Genomic DNA, 15,828 nt, shown 5'->3' on the forward strand with positions numbered 1-15,828 from the left:
GGTCTTCTAATAATTAGCGCAACCCGTTAAAACAACAAGGGGTATTCGTAATTATGTCAAATTTAAAAAAAAAATTATTGTAATTTTCCCAATATATTATGGTTAATTACACCTGCTTCCCCTAGTAGCGTTAGAATATACAAATTTCACATTCTTACTATCAAAATTACATATGCTCCGCTTGTTAGTTTTGTAACCATTGCCAATTGTCCACTATGTTAGTCAAACTAAGGAATGTTGTTGATGTTAAAAAAATTATGTAAATTGGCTTTGAGGTAGGATTTTTATATGTTGTGCTAACTATAATTATAGGCTTAAGGATGAGTTTTTTTTAATTGTTATAATTAAAAAGGAGGCTATTTTACCCAGTTGATATATGTATATGATTGCTAATCATCCTTCCAATGTCTGAAAGCAAACAACTGCGGACAACCTTTGCAACTTGACCTATCCGTGATTCCGACTGAGGTGGGAATAGACAAGTTTGAAGAAACCTGATTCCTAGTTGAAGAAGATAGGCAATGAACTCACATGGAGCGATACAAACACAACATTATTGGAGCATATATATAATCGCAAACTGAAAATTAGAAAGTTCCAAGTCACTAGAACCAAATTGGAAGCAACTCTTCAAGGTCATTCGTGTCAACAATTTTGGAGCTTATGTGCTAGTTGACATAAACGAACCAAGATTGCCACGTCGTTAGATGGCTCAATACACACAGGTTTATCATTCCTGAAACTTTTACATTCTCCACTCATGCTCTATGCACCTGGCATTCTCTCGTGTAAATCATATGTGGTTCAAAGTATCAGCTGCTATGTATTCGGCTCGGCAAGAAATTGACATATTATCTGAAATAATTATGTATCGGCAATATCATCTGATTTTATCACTGATACAATGATATTATCACTCGTACCTGATATGATCACCGATAACATCTGATTTTATATCTGCAAAACTAGAAAAATGTTGAGCATTTTCATGAAACAGAAGACGAGAGAAGGATGATGACAGTGTGAAATTGTTGCAATTCCAAACCATTTGGACTGGGTTGATAACGGTGCAGCAGCCTAATTAGTTGAAATTGCATCAAATTTTAAGTTTTTATTAGTTATATAAGCACACTTTTGTTCCACATTATCCCTTAGTTAAGAGATGTTTTTCCTTTGGCGGGTCTATTTATTGTGTTTAAATGGGTCTTCAGCTTCTTTTTCAATCTTAAGAAATTTTCTTTCTGAAACTCATGGCCTCTTTTTTGAAATTTTCTTCGAACACTCTGAAATTCAACATTGCCTAAGTTCTTGGGACGTGGTTCTTTTGGTCATTTGGAGTGTCGGACACATGGATTGTAGTTTTCTATTAGGGATCACATAGTTAATGGGGAGAAAATTAATCTGAGAATGTTTGTTTGCATTTAAGATTATTCTAACAATACTAATTAATTTTACTAATTCTTTTTTCTAGATTTTTTAAGCATATAATTTATTTGTTCGGTATAGCTCAATAATATCCGATATACAGTAACCCTTGTAAGACAATACTCGCTGATATTATCTTCGATACCGCGACTTTACACCATGATGTGAATATGTACTTGATTATTACTCGACAAGCTAGAATATTATAAACATCCCATGTTCTTAATTTTAAGTATATATACATCAAATATTCTTGATACGTCGTACAAGATTCCTATCTTAACACTTGTACGCAGGTCGTCCATCCAAGTCGATGTTCATCCCCACTCAAAAGACACTAAGCTGACTGAATCAGCCCTCTCACGACCTCCAGAACGCATACTAGCCTCCTGGCCGCTTAGATCAGGCTAAATTGCATTTACTGCCCCGTATATTAGGGAGGGTAGCATTTCAGGGACTCTAGTTAAGGGTATAGTAAATAGAATCCCAAAATTAAATTTTTTTTTGCTATCAAAGGACTTCGGCAACCAGATTTTGCAAATTTGCCGAAAATTGCCAACCTGGACATAAATTAGGGTTCCAGTTTGGGGCTTTTGCTGATGTGGCGGGGGGTTAAAAATTATTGCCAACTAAGCTGCTGACGTGGCTATGGTGTAGGATATTTAAGCCAATTTACTCAATGACTTGGAAAAGAACATAAAACAAAAAGCAAAAAAAAAAACAAAATTTAGTGGGATTCCCTGTAAGCATGCCACCGAAATGCAGCACCCATCACCAGACTCCGACCTGCCTCCCCTCGCCGCCATCAAGGTCCTCTCCTCCTCCCCTCGCTTCCCTCCGCCAACCACCCCACTTTCTACTGAAACTCCCACCGCCAATGCCCAGCGCAAGATCGGCAACGGACTCCGAGCTGCCTCCCCTCGCCGCCATCAAGGTCCGCTCCTCCTCCCCTCACTTCCCTCCGCCAACCACCCCACTTTCTACTAAAACTCCCACCGCCAACGCCCAGCACAAGATCGGCATCGCGGTCGATCTCAGTAAGGAATCGGCTTTCCAACTCCCTAACTCCCAACATTCCAACAAGAACCTGCACACAAAAATCGAGGGAGAAGGTGGATTGTGGGAATAGATACAAGTGTTGTATGTATATGCTGAGAGAGAGAGAGAGAGAGGCAAGTTGGGGTTCCAGAGTATGTGAATAAGGAGGTCAGAGTTGCATTTCAGGACTGGGGGTGGTTACTTTTTGGGGTGAAAGACAATGAAATTTTCTCATGAAAATTTCATGAGTTTTTGGAGAAAGAAGAAGAAGAACCAAGAAATGGAGAGAGAAAGAGAGGAGAGAGAGAGAGAGAGAGAGATGAAGATGACGATGGTGATGATGAAGATGATGAATAGAATAGTTGGCAATAATTTTTTGTTTTCTTTATTCTTTTTTTTTTGCGCTTAGTTGGCAATAATTTTTTATTCCTCCGCCACATCAGCAAAAGCCCCAAATTAAAATCCTATTTTGTGTCGAGGTAAGCAGTTTTCGGTGAATTTGTAAAATTCGGTTGCCGGAGTCCTTCAATAGCAAAAAAAAATTTAATTCTGGGATTGTATTTACTACACCCTTAACTAGAGTCCCTGAAATGCTACCCCCTAATATACGGGGCAGTAAATGCAATTTAGCCCTTAGATCATGATCACTTGATAAAATGGGGTACCTCACTAGAAAACCCGACCTGCGCCACCCCTATCTGTAATTTACCTCATACAATGATTATGTATTTTAAATTCACCTTGGAAGTATGTATCTCCTATCCGGAGAAGCTCTTGCGGTCATCCTAGATAAATTGTTCAAGAACCGTCGAGTCTGCCGTATGTCAACCTCAAATTCGTCACTTCCCTCCACAAACAACTTCAGGTACAGCCAATACAGGAGCTCACCTGCTGGCCGCAAAAGAAACAACACATACAGAAATGGCCTAACGGAGTCAGCAAAGAAAACCGACGCAACGGATGCAACCGATAGGTCACCAAATCCCTCCCTGCAACGCCGAAGAACACCAACACAGGCAGGCGAAAAACGATATGCGCAAGGCTGGAACTGCCCTCTGTAGGCTAAGTAGTACAGAACACAAGCGGAAAACGCAACTCCCATTGTCTTGGGGTGAGTTGAAAAACGGAGTTTCTTGATTCCCCTGATACTTCAGCTGCAGGAAGGCCAATAGTACAGGAATGACAAAGGATAAGTCCTGACGAAAAATATCGGTGCACTGGTGGTGGAAGAGGTCGACAAGATGAGACACCATAGTGAAAACAGCTGCGTATGTACCCGGAAAAGAGTACATGGGAAAGGCCAAAACAACGTCAAGTGTTGCAGTGAATGGAGCAGCATTGAACTGTGCATGGAATCGCGTATATGCGTTGCTTGCCATTACTAACAATTGAAGGCCTGGAGGAGACAGAGATTTTAAGGGGTACTGATCATCAGTGTTGTTTGGAAGATGTAAAGAGCAAACAGTAGGTTGAATTATTTATATATTTATAGACAAATAAAGTGTTGAAGATATACATTGACTCCGAATTAAGAGCTTTCCATGGATTTCCAAGGAGGAAGTCTGTCCACGTTCAAGTTTTTAGGGTTGACAAGTGAGCAAACATAGTACGTAGGCTCTATAGTTCAAATGGGACAAAAGGTCTATTATTTGGATTGAATACTTAGCCTTGTTGGTATCTTATATATATTTACAGTTACTAATGATTTGATTGGTTTTGGTACTTGTTTGAGTGCCATGCTGGAGGACAGGGTCAAGTTCACATGGCGACAAAATGTAATATTAATGATAAAATATAACTGATGATTTTAATTTTTTTATTTAAAGTATGTATATATATATATCAAGAGTTATAATACTTTCGATATTATTAAAATATAATTATTGGTTATAAAAAATTATGTACAAATTATTACTGTAAAAAACAATTAGTAACATATCTAAAGTGATAATTTAGTGGCAACACAAATATAATAATAATAAATAATTTTTGCCACTAGTTTGTCACTAAATATGCGTTGGTTATTGCTTTTAAGTGGTAATTTTACTCACAATTCTTGTCATAGTTCTTACAGGCAATGACAATTTTCATAAAATATTACGACTATTAAACTATAAAATCTTAAATCAAACTTAATTCTTTAAGGTTCGTAATTAAATAAGAGCATGAGTTGATTTGCCGACGTCACAAACCTCTCCAAATCAGTAGTCCTCTTTGCACATCTTTTTTTCTCAAATTGCGACCAAAAGGGCCAAACAGTTGAGTGGGGTCTCATTTCTTTTGCTTTTCGTGGAAAGACTTGTTTCACTTAGTTAATTCATCAATTGATCATGCCTTTAGGCAGCTGTTCACTATATTGGGCATTGATTTTTCCTAACATATTCAAAAAAATATAATGTTTGACTATATTTAATTGTTATGATTAGAAATATATAATCGTAATAAATGATTATCGATCACGGCCACGTAATAATTATTGACTGTAATTTTTTAAAGTGTGCCGAAACATTTATCATGGTTAATAGTCATGATAAAGACATTTGCTATGGGTCATAGTCATCATAAAAATAATTTTTATGGTGGATAATATAAGTTTTTATATCGACTTCTGTTTAAAATAGTAAACTATTTTGTGTAATGAATCTGAGAGTGTGTTTGCTTGGGGTGAGAACTGGAGAATTAAAATGGGTGGAAGTAAAATTGAATGTATAAGAGATTATTTTGTGTTTGATTTGGAGGAAGAAATGGAGGTGAAGTAAAACTTGACGTATATGAAACTCCTCCAAATCCAATTTTATTTTCATTCAAAATTGGGTGGAAAAGTGGAGGTGTAAGGTCAAAAAGACAAAAAAGTACAGTTTGTACTTTTATTTACTCTATTACCTATATATATTTATCTATATATAACAATTATTTTCTCTTTGTCACTGATAATACCATATGTAATTGCCAAAGAAAAAATAATAGAATCGCTCGAAAACTATTGCATCGAAGTCAACAATTAGGTAAACAATCTTGTTTGTAATTTTTATTTATTTAAACTAAATAGTTTAGAATAAATGAACAATACTCATTTTGATGAATATTTAAATATTCTTATTCTTATTTGATAAATATTTTTATTAATAAGATTTTTAAATTTTTGATATACTAAAATTATATTGGTATAATATTAATTTATTTATTTTGTGATACAAAGTGAGAAGGATAATTTAATAAAATTATAAGAGTTTAATCTTTACTTCTCAATCTGTTTTTTTGGTACCGAACAAGAATAGCATTTAAAATTTACTCCCCCATCATACTAAACAACTTAAAAAAAAAAAACTATTATTTTTTTCCTCCACTCCCCATTTCACTTTCCCTCCCCTGTCGACTTTTCTTTTTTTCTTACTTGAACCAAACAAATCCTAATACTCAACTAAATAATTAGAAGTATGAGTTTAGGTATTAGGTCTAGAATTTAAATTCTTCCTTTCTTTCTTTTCATCAAAAATCGCGAGGTAGTTTATATATATAGTCCCATACTTGATTGGTAAGTGTGGGAGATTATATATTTTGCTACTCAACTAATAATCATTTTTTTTAAAAAAAATATCATAATAAATTATTTATTTATCATGTATAAAATAACTTTATGTTCATATAAATATCACATTTATGAAATATGCAATATGTATAAAACAAAACAAAATCAGCCTAAATAAATATTTTCCAAAAAAATATAGTTACATTGATATAAGGCCTACTAAATGAGTTTAAAATAATTAATTACATTATTTTCAAAGTTTACTACATCAATTTAAAATAATTGGGGATACCGAATTACCCAATTATCATAAATTATCTCCACAAAAATAATAAAATACTCATATAATACGTGATCACCTAAATATTAATGTCTATATATATATATATATATTTTCATATCACAAAATCATATTGCACATACTCTGGCATGCTGTAACATTTATATATATACAACACACATGAAGGTATGAATAAAAATTGCCGTCTAGCTTTTCTTTTCCATAGACAAATTTTAGTTTGAATTCGGTTTAGTGGAATGTGAATTAATTATATACTAAGTATATATATATTATAATTCTTTTTACATAACATAAATTATATAATCTATATATATTACAAAGAATAAAAAAATTAATTAATTCAGAATAAAAAGTTCAATTTGATAAATGAGGTCATGTTATAAATAAATTTAATTTTTTTAAATTAGATATGATCAAATTTAATAATCACATAATAAATATGATATAATTATTATAAAAATATATTGGAATCATATAACAAATATATTAGGGAGGAGAGGAGAGTTAGATCATACACATGAGGATAAGAATGTTTACAAGATGAACTCCATATTTAATGCGATATAATAACAATGAACATTTTATCCAAAAAGGCGTTTATCAGAACGAATTCAGCTCATTGATGAGCTGATCCAACGCCTCCCACGACGACCCGCCTTCTTCCACCGCTTTCACAGCAGCGCCGCCGACCTCCTCCGCTTTCTTCCTCACCTCCTCGCCGGCGCTACCTTCCATCAACTCCTTTGCCGCCTTCGCCAGCGCCTCCGACTCCACGAACCCATTGCAGCCCTCAACCCTCAGCCCCACCCCCGCCACGTCCACCACCATCCTGGCGTTGAGCGGCTGCTCCCACATCATCGGCCACGCCAATATCGGAACCTTCGCGCATAAGCTCTCCATAACAGAGTTCCAACCGCAATGGCACAGGAACCCTCGGACAGTCTCGTGCTCCAGGATTTCTCTCTGATCAACCCATTCTTTCACCAGTGTACCCCTGCTTTTCACTCTCTCTTCAAACCCTTCGTCGAGCTCATTCTTCCTCACGAGCCACAAGAAGTTCACCCCTGATTTCTCCAACCCAATCTGGATCTCCCGGAACTGGGCCTGCAATATCTCCACTTGAGTCCCGAACAAAGCGGCCCTTCTTCTCGTTCGAGCTTAATCGAAGGGAACTCAGCGAGTTTGATCCCTTCTTCCCCTGCAACAAAGCGGCCCTCGGACACCAAGCGTGCCAGACACGACGGGAAAATGCCAATGGTATAACAAGCAAGCCTGGGGATGCTGTATTTGATAGCAGAGTCCAGTGTCCAGCCCAAGAAAAAGTCAGTTATCATGAAATGGATACGTGGGAGAGATTGTATTACCTGTTCGAAGTGAGGCTGCATGAGTTTCGTGGCAGCGAGGAGGTCCGGCCAAAGGGATATGTCCGGGAGTTTGTCCGTGCTCTCGACATCAGGGGGTATGGACTGCAGATTTTGAGGGAAGGGAATGTCTATGACGGAGATGGTAGTGTCGGAGAGGCAGCTGCTGATTAAGGGGCGGTTCCAGGGGGTGGTGATAAGGGTGACAGCAGCGCCATGACGGAGGAGGAGGCGGGCCAACTGGAGCATAGGGAAAGTGTGGCCTTTCGCCATGAATGGGAACACAAGTATGTGAGGCGAAGCCATCTCAGTTGAGAGTTTCTCTTTCTGGTAAGTTAAGAGCCCAGTCCGAGATGCTGATCAAGAACATAAGAAGTAAGATATCTTTGGATTTGTGATTTGAGCGTTTTGTTTTGTGATTTGGAGATGGTGAGAAAAATAAATAAATGTGTGTTAGAAATAGATGATATTTTTGGATTTGTGTTTTGAGGTAATTTAAAATATTTTAAAATAAGTGGTGTTGGGTTGATGTTGAGTTTTTGGCGACAAAATCACCATTCATTATCAATTCATATCTTTTTTATATATCTTTTTATATATAAATATATATATATATATATATAAATATGGCATGTTTAATGTTGTATTTTTTTAAACAAAAATCATTATTTATTATTAAATTATATCTTTTCTATATTATATATATAAATGTATATATATATTATATATAGAAAATTGAAAAATAGAAAAACACACAGATAAAATGTAAAAACACAAAAACAAACATTAAATTCGTTTTACCTTATTTTGGAAATGCGAAAACATAAAACCAAACTGAATGTAGTGTCGGTGAATCTACGATATTCCCCTGCACGTGATTTGTGTTAAGCACTTTGCCTTAATTTGATTTGTCAATTGAAATGGGGATTGAAAAATTCTTTCTGGGAATTACATTTGGTGTAATTAAATCAATTCAAAAGTAAGTGTAACATATTTATTATGTGAATGGTCATTTTTTCTGAATATCAATAATACGACAAGTGTATTGGACTCTTTATATAATTTATTTTGATTTGATCTAGAAAGGGTCGAATTAGAATTTCCCAAAAATTAAATTATTTGCACGAATATCTTGAGTTGATTCTCTAACATAATTTATTAAATTCGTCTATTTTTTGTTTTATGTAGAAAGGGAATGGGGAAGTTTAAGTGGAACATAACAGAAAAGCGACTCTTAATTAGATGCATTACTTGGCAAGAAAAACAAAGGAGGCACAAAGACTGGAATAGGAAATAAGGTGTGATCAACCTCTAACTTGGTGTTCCTTGGTTTATTTGTTTGTTTGTTTTATACACTGATTGAGATACTTATCCACACCCCACTATCTCAATATTGTTTATGAAATTTCAACTTTAATTATTAGACTAAAACATTATTGATAATAACTAGCTTATAATTAATTGAAGTGTTTTTTTGATAATTCAGAACATCCCGTTATAATATTAAGGGAAAAAATATAATTAACCGTGATATTACAAATGAGTAAATCACCCACTTATGAAAAAATAAATAGTGATTTATTTTTTTGTATTTTTTAAAATACAACAATTAACCCCCCCATAATTTCTAAAATAAAGCAATTTACCTCCCTGTATAATGAGGTAACTTGCTTCATTTTAAAAAATACAGGAAGGTAAATTGCTATATTTTTCTCAGAGGGGGTAATGTGTTTATTTTAAATATCACAGGAGATAAATTGCTATTCACCCTTTTATTAAGGATGATTGACAAGAATATATGACTTTTTTACTAGATTGATGTTATGGATGGTGATCTGTGATCTACAGCAGCAACATAAATAAACAATTAAGTACTTTTCGGATGAACTACTCTACACATATTATACAATTGATCACTTGAAGTAAAAAAGCAATCAATCAAGATCAAACCCAGATCAGAAATTAGTGCTGATTCTCATGCTCCAAAGATACTTGAGTTGTGGCGTTCTTGATTTCTCTCTTATTTCCAACTGGCTGCTTTGTTCTTTTCCTCTTCTCTTTCTCATCTGTCAGATGACACGCTTTCTTTGTATCCTGCACACGGTAGAATTTTCGTACTTCACGAAATTTTTTTGGAGGGTCTTTTTTCCCAGCGGGATTTAACTGTTTTTAAGTTTACCTTTGATTCTCTCGGACACAAGTGGCTAGATGTTGAGTTTTGTCTGGAGAGGCTTCTTGTCGCCTTACTTCTAGGTTTGGCAGGTCTTGGAACGTTCTTGGGGACAGACAAAACACCAACTTCAACTAGTGAAGAAACCTCATTAGATCCACAGCTCTCCTTCTCTTCCATTGCTGCATCCAGCATTCTCTTTCTGATGACTGTTTTCTGCTCACCACCAGTTATGATTTCTCCCATCAACGTAAGTTCCGGCTGACGGGCAGCCATCCACCGTTCCAGCCAGCTCCACCCCATGTTTGTTTCATCACCGCTCGTTGTGCTTTGTTTCTTTTTCGAACAAATTCTTAGCTGAAAAGTTGAGAGAAGGCATTTAGTTAGTGCATTGATTTTGATCAAATTATAGCATCCAATTCTGAATGCTGTGATGCTCCGCACACCTGTTGTGAGAAAGCATAAGCCAGAGCTCTCTCGCGCCTTGTTGCTGCTTCCAGCCGGTGCTGCATTCTCATTTTTGCTATCACGCTGCTTACGGTGCTATCGTCCCAATCTTCCTGGGAACGTCGAATGGAAAGGTTTTGAGTTGGAAACAACCCCTTGAGATCAATCTTTGGGAATCGATTAAACAGGGTGGAGGCGTGAGTAAAAGTTTTAAAGAAATTTATAAGTTCAGTTGTAGTAAAAGTTGGAGTGTTTAAAAAATAGAAAGGAGAAAAAAACTGGAATTGCAGTGTTTGAGGATGAAATTGTGGATATAAACCTTAAAATATTTATAATTTACCAAGAAGCTGCAAAAGTGGGTCTCAGAAGAAGTTTATAACTTTTCAGTTGAACAAGCTTAAATTAAGCGGTTCAAATGTATAAATCGCAAATACACTTCCAACTTATTTTGTGCAAAGATCTGATAATTGTTTAGAAAAAGCCATTGCAAGCACTCCCAATAGTTTCTGTCAAATTCTACCTGGATTTTCAGCACTTGGGCTCTGGCTCTCTGTCTTATTTTTTGGTGCACATCACAACTCTCCTCCTTGATTGAGAAAATATCGGACGAATTCCCCGTTTGAACTTCAATAGATGTGCCTATCGACTCCCGACTCAGGCTAGCTGCAGGTTCATGCTCGTCGTCTTGCATCTTGGCTTCACATTGTGCACGTCTTGCCTGATGTTTAAAAAGCACTAAGTTAAGGCCTTTAGATAACTTATAGTTTCAATATCTTTTCTGGGCAGCTTTGACAACAATCATACTACAAATTTATCCGTAGATGTTTGTATTGACCTGAAAGCTTCTAAATGCTGCTTGGATGATCAAAGCAGCATCCTCTTGCCGAAAGAGTCTGTAAGTCGAGTTTTGTTTCTCCTTTCGATCTTCATCTTTTGAATCTCCGTGCAACGGTTGATTGACCGTAGCCTCAGAGCTCCTCAGAGAAGCTGTATCTTCGTCAGCATAAACTGAAGTGACATCTCCCCCTCCACCGGTACTACTAATATTTGTAGCCCTGTTGCTCCTAAATGAAGCTAAGTCCACCTCTGCAACCGTTGAACTTCTAACGGAGCCAGAATCATCAGCCGCAAGCGCTGAATTATGCTCATCACCACATAAGTACGACCGAACAGAGCTGCTCCATTTTTTCTTCTCCGCTGCATTGCTCCTTCCATGATGACCCTAAATGCAGCCAGACACTGAGTTCTTATACACACTTCAAAAACGACCAATGAGGTTAGATACGAATAAGAGTTGAGACTTACTTGGCTGTCATGCCTCTGGACAGACCGGCTTTTGGAGAATACACTTCTTACAAGCTCTCCAGTTATACCCATCTCAGACAAACAATCCCAACAAAGAAATTCTCAAATAGAAGAAATTTCTGATTGTGTCTAGGAAAAAGAAGCGAAGCATGGCATTTTCAACTATATAATGCTGATGATGTCTCCCTCTGGAAAGAATGGACTTTTAGCTAAAGTGGACTAGCATGTATAGTACTACTATCCACATCAAAAACCTACACTAATTAAAGGTATAATTACATTCTTCTTCCCTAAAGTTTGGTGTAATTATACGTTGACTCTATCTGTTTGAGAAATTATATCTAATACCCCTAAAATTTGCTTCCGTCTAACAAATAAGTCCTTCATTAGTCAAAATTTACTGGATTTGTTGATATTAAAAAAAATTGAAAAAGAATTATATCTACCTCCAATTGACTTAATACTGATTGTAGGTCAAAAAAATATTTTTATGATTAAATTATCCTCATACATCTTCACGCATTAATGCATATGGGGAGGTTTATCTTTCCGTCATAAGGGCAATTTAGTTGAAAAAAAATTATTTGACCTACAGTAAGTCAATCGAGGATAAATATCAATTTTTGTTCAATTTTTTTTTTTGTTAATATCAACAAATTTGATGAATTTTGACTAACGGAGAGACTTATATATTAGACGAAAACAAACCCCAGGAGTGTTATATATAATTTTTCTAATCACAGAGGGTTTACATGCAATTACATCAAACCTCATGGAAATGGAGTGTAATTATCCCTTAATTAAACATCCAAAGTATTAGCCCAGTCATTCAGGATCGAATGTTGTCATACTCATAATGTAAATTCAAACCGTTGTCAAAACTTTTGGTAGTAACCTATGGTTAGTGTCAGTCAGCTACAGAGATCCTAGAAGGGCAATGTTGAATGAGCAATCCTCAGTGATGGATACACGCAGTATATATGTATCACCCCGATTTCTCATTTTTAAAAACAAAACAAAAAATAAAAAAAATCAGTAAATTGTTTAGTGAGTAATAAAGATTCACACTTGGTTGGGATGTAGGTAGTTGAAAGAAGTGATGAGGTATTAATTCTAAGTATATTTTTCATCAAGAATGAACATGAATTAGCTGGAAGTTGGTTAATTAAAGAAAAGAAAGGTGGCAAATGTGCAGAACTTTAGAGCTGGAAATTGGAAAAGCAAACGTGACATAATTGTAAAGGGAAGAAAGGAGGAGAGTTGAGGGTTCCATGATTTAGGTTTTCTTTCTTGTATATATAATGCATCATCACTTTATTCACATGGCTTCCAGAATAATTTGTCTGCCAAAGTTTGCTTCCAAGTGGGGCTATTCCAATACCTTTTCTTGAGTTATAAATGGCTTTAATTTGCTCCCAGTTCAGCATTTCATGATGCTTAAAGAGAATAGCATTTTCTTGGTTGATTTTGCAACAGATCAAGAATGGGATTCAACTTTGAGATATTTCACTATGCTCTTCCCCACCACCATCCACACTCATATATACTTGTAACTGTAGGGACGACACCTTTGCTTCTCTTTGATTTTGAATTTGCAGTTGAGAATTATAATTCACAAAATTAGGGTATTTGGTTCAGACCTTATCGAAAAATATTAAATTTATTAAACATTACCACATACTTGACACATGAGCCCTTCTATTCTGAGATTTTTTCCTCACTACATTCCTCATGCCACGTTATCAAAAGTGGCCAAAAATATTTAAAAGCCTCAAATTAATTGAGCTAGTGATGATTAAAATTCCAACTAATTCAACTTTTTTTCAACAAGATTTGATCCTAACAATCTCATTATTTTTACTTTTACTTGTTTTATTTGGCTGGGGAAGAATGAAAATGCTTACTATATATGTCCCCCATTGCCATTAGGTTCAAACTTCCACTATTACTTTACTTGGAATATACTTTAAATCCTTTGAGCCCATGACTAAAATCTGAACTAGTGAATCAAAGTGAACAGAAATGATTATATGTATGACATCTTTCCCAAACTCTCTCTTTATGGATTAATTCATATAAGGTGTGCTAAAAAAAGCATTGAAATATGTCTCAACGACATGTTAGAATAAGTTCTCTGTCTTTACTTGCTTGATCTCCCATTTGTAGGAGAGTGATGGAAAAATTTAGGGGTTGTCTCATCGTGATTGACCTATGCCATAATTATAAGGTAAGTTTATCATCATAAAATAGAATTAATTACACTGACCTCCTCTACTACTATAGAAATATGCAAATTTCCCCCCTCTTACTATAGAAATTACATAAACTTCCATCTCAAATTACTCCCACCTTACAAATGCCCCTCTGGTTGGTCAACTTAACGGATTTCTCAGATGTCATACAAAATTTGGTTTAAACTTCCTATAATACCCTCAACTTGAATAACTCTATTTTCTAAGACTTGCGTACTCGTAAACCCTTCGTCTCCTTGATGCACTTTTCTCGTCTTCCCCCAACTAAACCCCGACCACCGTCGCACCACCTTCCGTTCACCAATGGCCCGCCACCTTCCGAGCACCGCCCTTCCCCAAATAACTCCCCGCTAATTCGGGTCCACAAATAGCTCCTTGCCAGGATCCATATATACTCCCCGCAACCATAGAGAAATCAGAACAAGTTCCCTTCATTGCACATGTTCCGACAAACCAGCACTTGTAATCGGAGTTTCAACCGGATATGGAGATAGATACTGGGGAGTGGTGGTGCGATTTGTGAATTTGCAATGAGTGGTAATGGAACGGTGATGATTGGGACTGGAAAGAATTAGGGAAACAAGGAAAGAAAGAGAAAGGTAGGGTGAGGAACACTCGAGGATATTTTGGTCCATTTCTATTTTTAATTTTAGAAGTGAGGACAAAATAGTCATTTAAACACCTACCATTAAATTTGAACCACAGTTGTTAGTCAGAGGGAGCAATTTGTAATTTTAATAGTAAGAAGGGGGAATTTGTATATTCCCAATAATAGGAAAGGTCAGCGTAATTAACCCTATCAAGTATGCTATTTGTATTTGATGAGCATCAACTTTTAAATATATATGGCCAAAGTATTGTTAAATGCTTTATTAAGTTTCAAAATTTTGAAATATTTTTGCATATTATTTTTTATTCATATGCATCTTTTTGTTATAATATATTTCTTATTTAATAATATATTGTGTTAAAACTTAGTTTTCTCTGTCATATTTATTGTTGTAATACTTATTCTATTCATATAAAAAAGCAATAGATGTAAAAGTAATAATGCATATTCAGGATTACATAATATTAAAAAGAATCAAATAATAAGAGATTCACTCAATAGTTGAATTTTGTTAAGCAATTTAAATTTAATAAAATTAGTGTGCTTTTATTTTCATACATTAATATTTTCTAGTAATTACTCATTTTTTAAAAAATAATGGCTTCTCTTGAATATGTTAATAGTGCTAAGCCAAAACCAAATGAGATATTGGTTAACGGTTCTTGATTTATTTCTATCATTGCTGATAATGTTAAACTAAATTTTTGGCATACTCGTGAAGAGGTAAATTGCCATTGTCATAATCGTATTTTAAATGCTTTATCAAAAAGGCTCTATGATGTTTTTTATATATACTTATGCTAATACTAAAGAACTTTGGAATTGATTAGAAACTGAATATGGGATTGATGATTCTAGTGTACAAAGATTTAATGCTTCTACTTTTATGAAATATATTGTTGGAAATTTTGTTAATGAGCAAATACATAAATTTCAAGTTTTGTTAAGACTATTGGAAGAAAATTGTTCAAAATTTAGTGAAGATTATAAAGTTTCATGTTTAATTAATAAGTTTCCACCGTCATGGTCTAATTTTTCTAGAGGTTTAAGACATCAACAAGGTGTATTAACTTTGACTCAAGCTTTTAAATCATTGAGAACAAAGGAACAACATAGGATGAATATTAAACAAGAAGATATGAAGGCCAAAGTTAATATAGTGGAGGATAAAGGAAATTATAATCAAAAGAACTTCAAGCAGAGAGGTATTAAGTTTAATAACAATAAAAAGGTTGGAGGAATCATTATCAACATAATAATACTCAACCTAAACTTCAAAATCATAAGAATGATAAAGACAAAGAAAAGGAAGAAAGGATGTGCTTTGTATGTAAAAACTGAAAAAAATGCTTCTAAGTTCAACTTTAAGCCTAATAATCAACACAGACAA

General features: G+C 35.1%; 1 protein-coding gene and 1 pseudogene across 2 annotated transcripts; both read right to left on the bottom strand.

Moving 5' to 3' along the window:
• Positions 1 to 6,877: 6,877 nt before the first annotated feature.
• LOC105159003 (UDP-glycosyltransferase 90A1 pseudogene) lies at positions 6,878 to 7,960 on the bottom strand (annotated as a pseudogene).
• A 1,479-nt stretch (positions 7,961 to 9,439) lies between these two features.
• Positions 9,440 to 11,769, bottom strand: IQD33 (IQ-domain 33). 2 transcript variants are annotated; one of them, XM_020692441.2, is made up of 6 exons: positions 11,577 to 11,769; positions 11,107 to 11,493; positions 10,792 to 10,989; positions 10,271 to 10,438; positions 9,834 to 10,181; positions 9,440 to 9,748 (listed from the first exon to the last, which is right to left on the bottom strand). In XM_020692441.2, exons 1-6 carry the CDS (start codon positions 11,646 to 11,648, stop codon positions 9,617 to 9,619), a joined length of 1,305 nt encoding a protein of 434 aa, XP_020548100.1. In that variant the 5' UTR covers positions 11,649 to 11,769; the 3' UTR covers positions 9,440 to 9,616. The 2 variants fall into 2 exon arrangements, with proteins under 2 accessions (XP_020548100.1, XP_011073940.1); XM_011075638.3 differs by having other exon boundaries at positions 10,271 to 10,384; positions 11,577 to 11,767.
• Positions 11,770 to 15,828: the final 4,059 nt, after the last annotated feature.

The sequence above is a fragment of the Sesamum indicum genome, linkage group LG3 (assembly GCF_026168435.1).
Source record: "Sesamum indicum cultivar Baizhima isolate 11 linkage group LG3, ASM2616843v1, whole genome shotgun sequence".
In the NCBI taxonomy this organism is placed as follows: Eukaryota; Viridiplantae; Streptophyta; class Magnoliopsida; order Lamiales; family Pedaliaceae; genus Sesamum; species Sesamum indicum.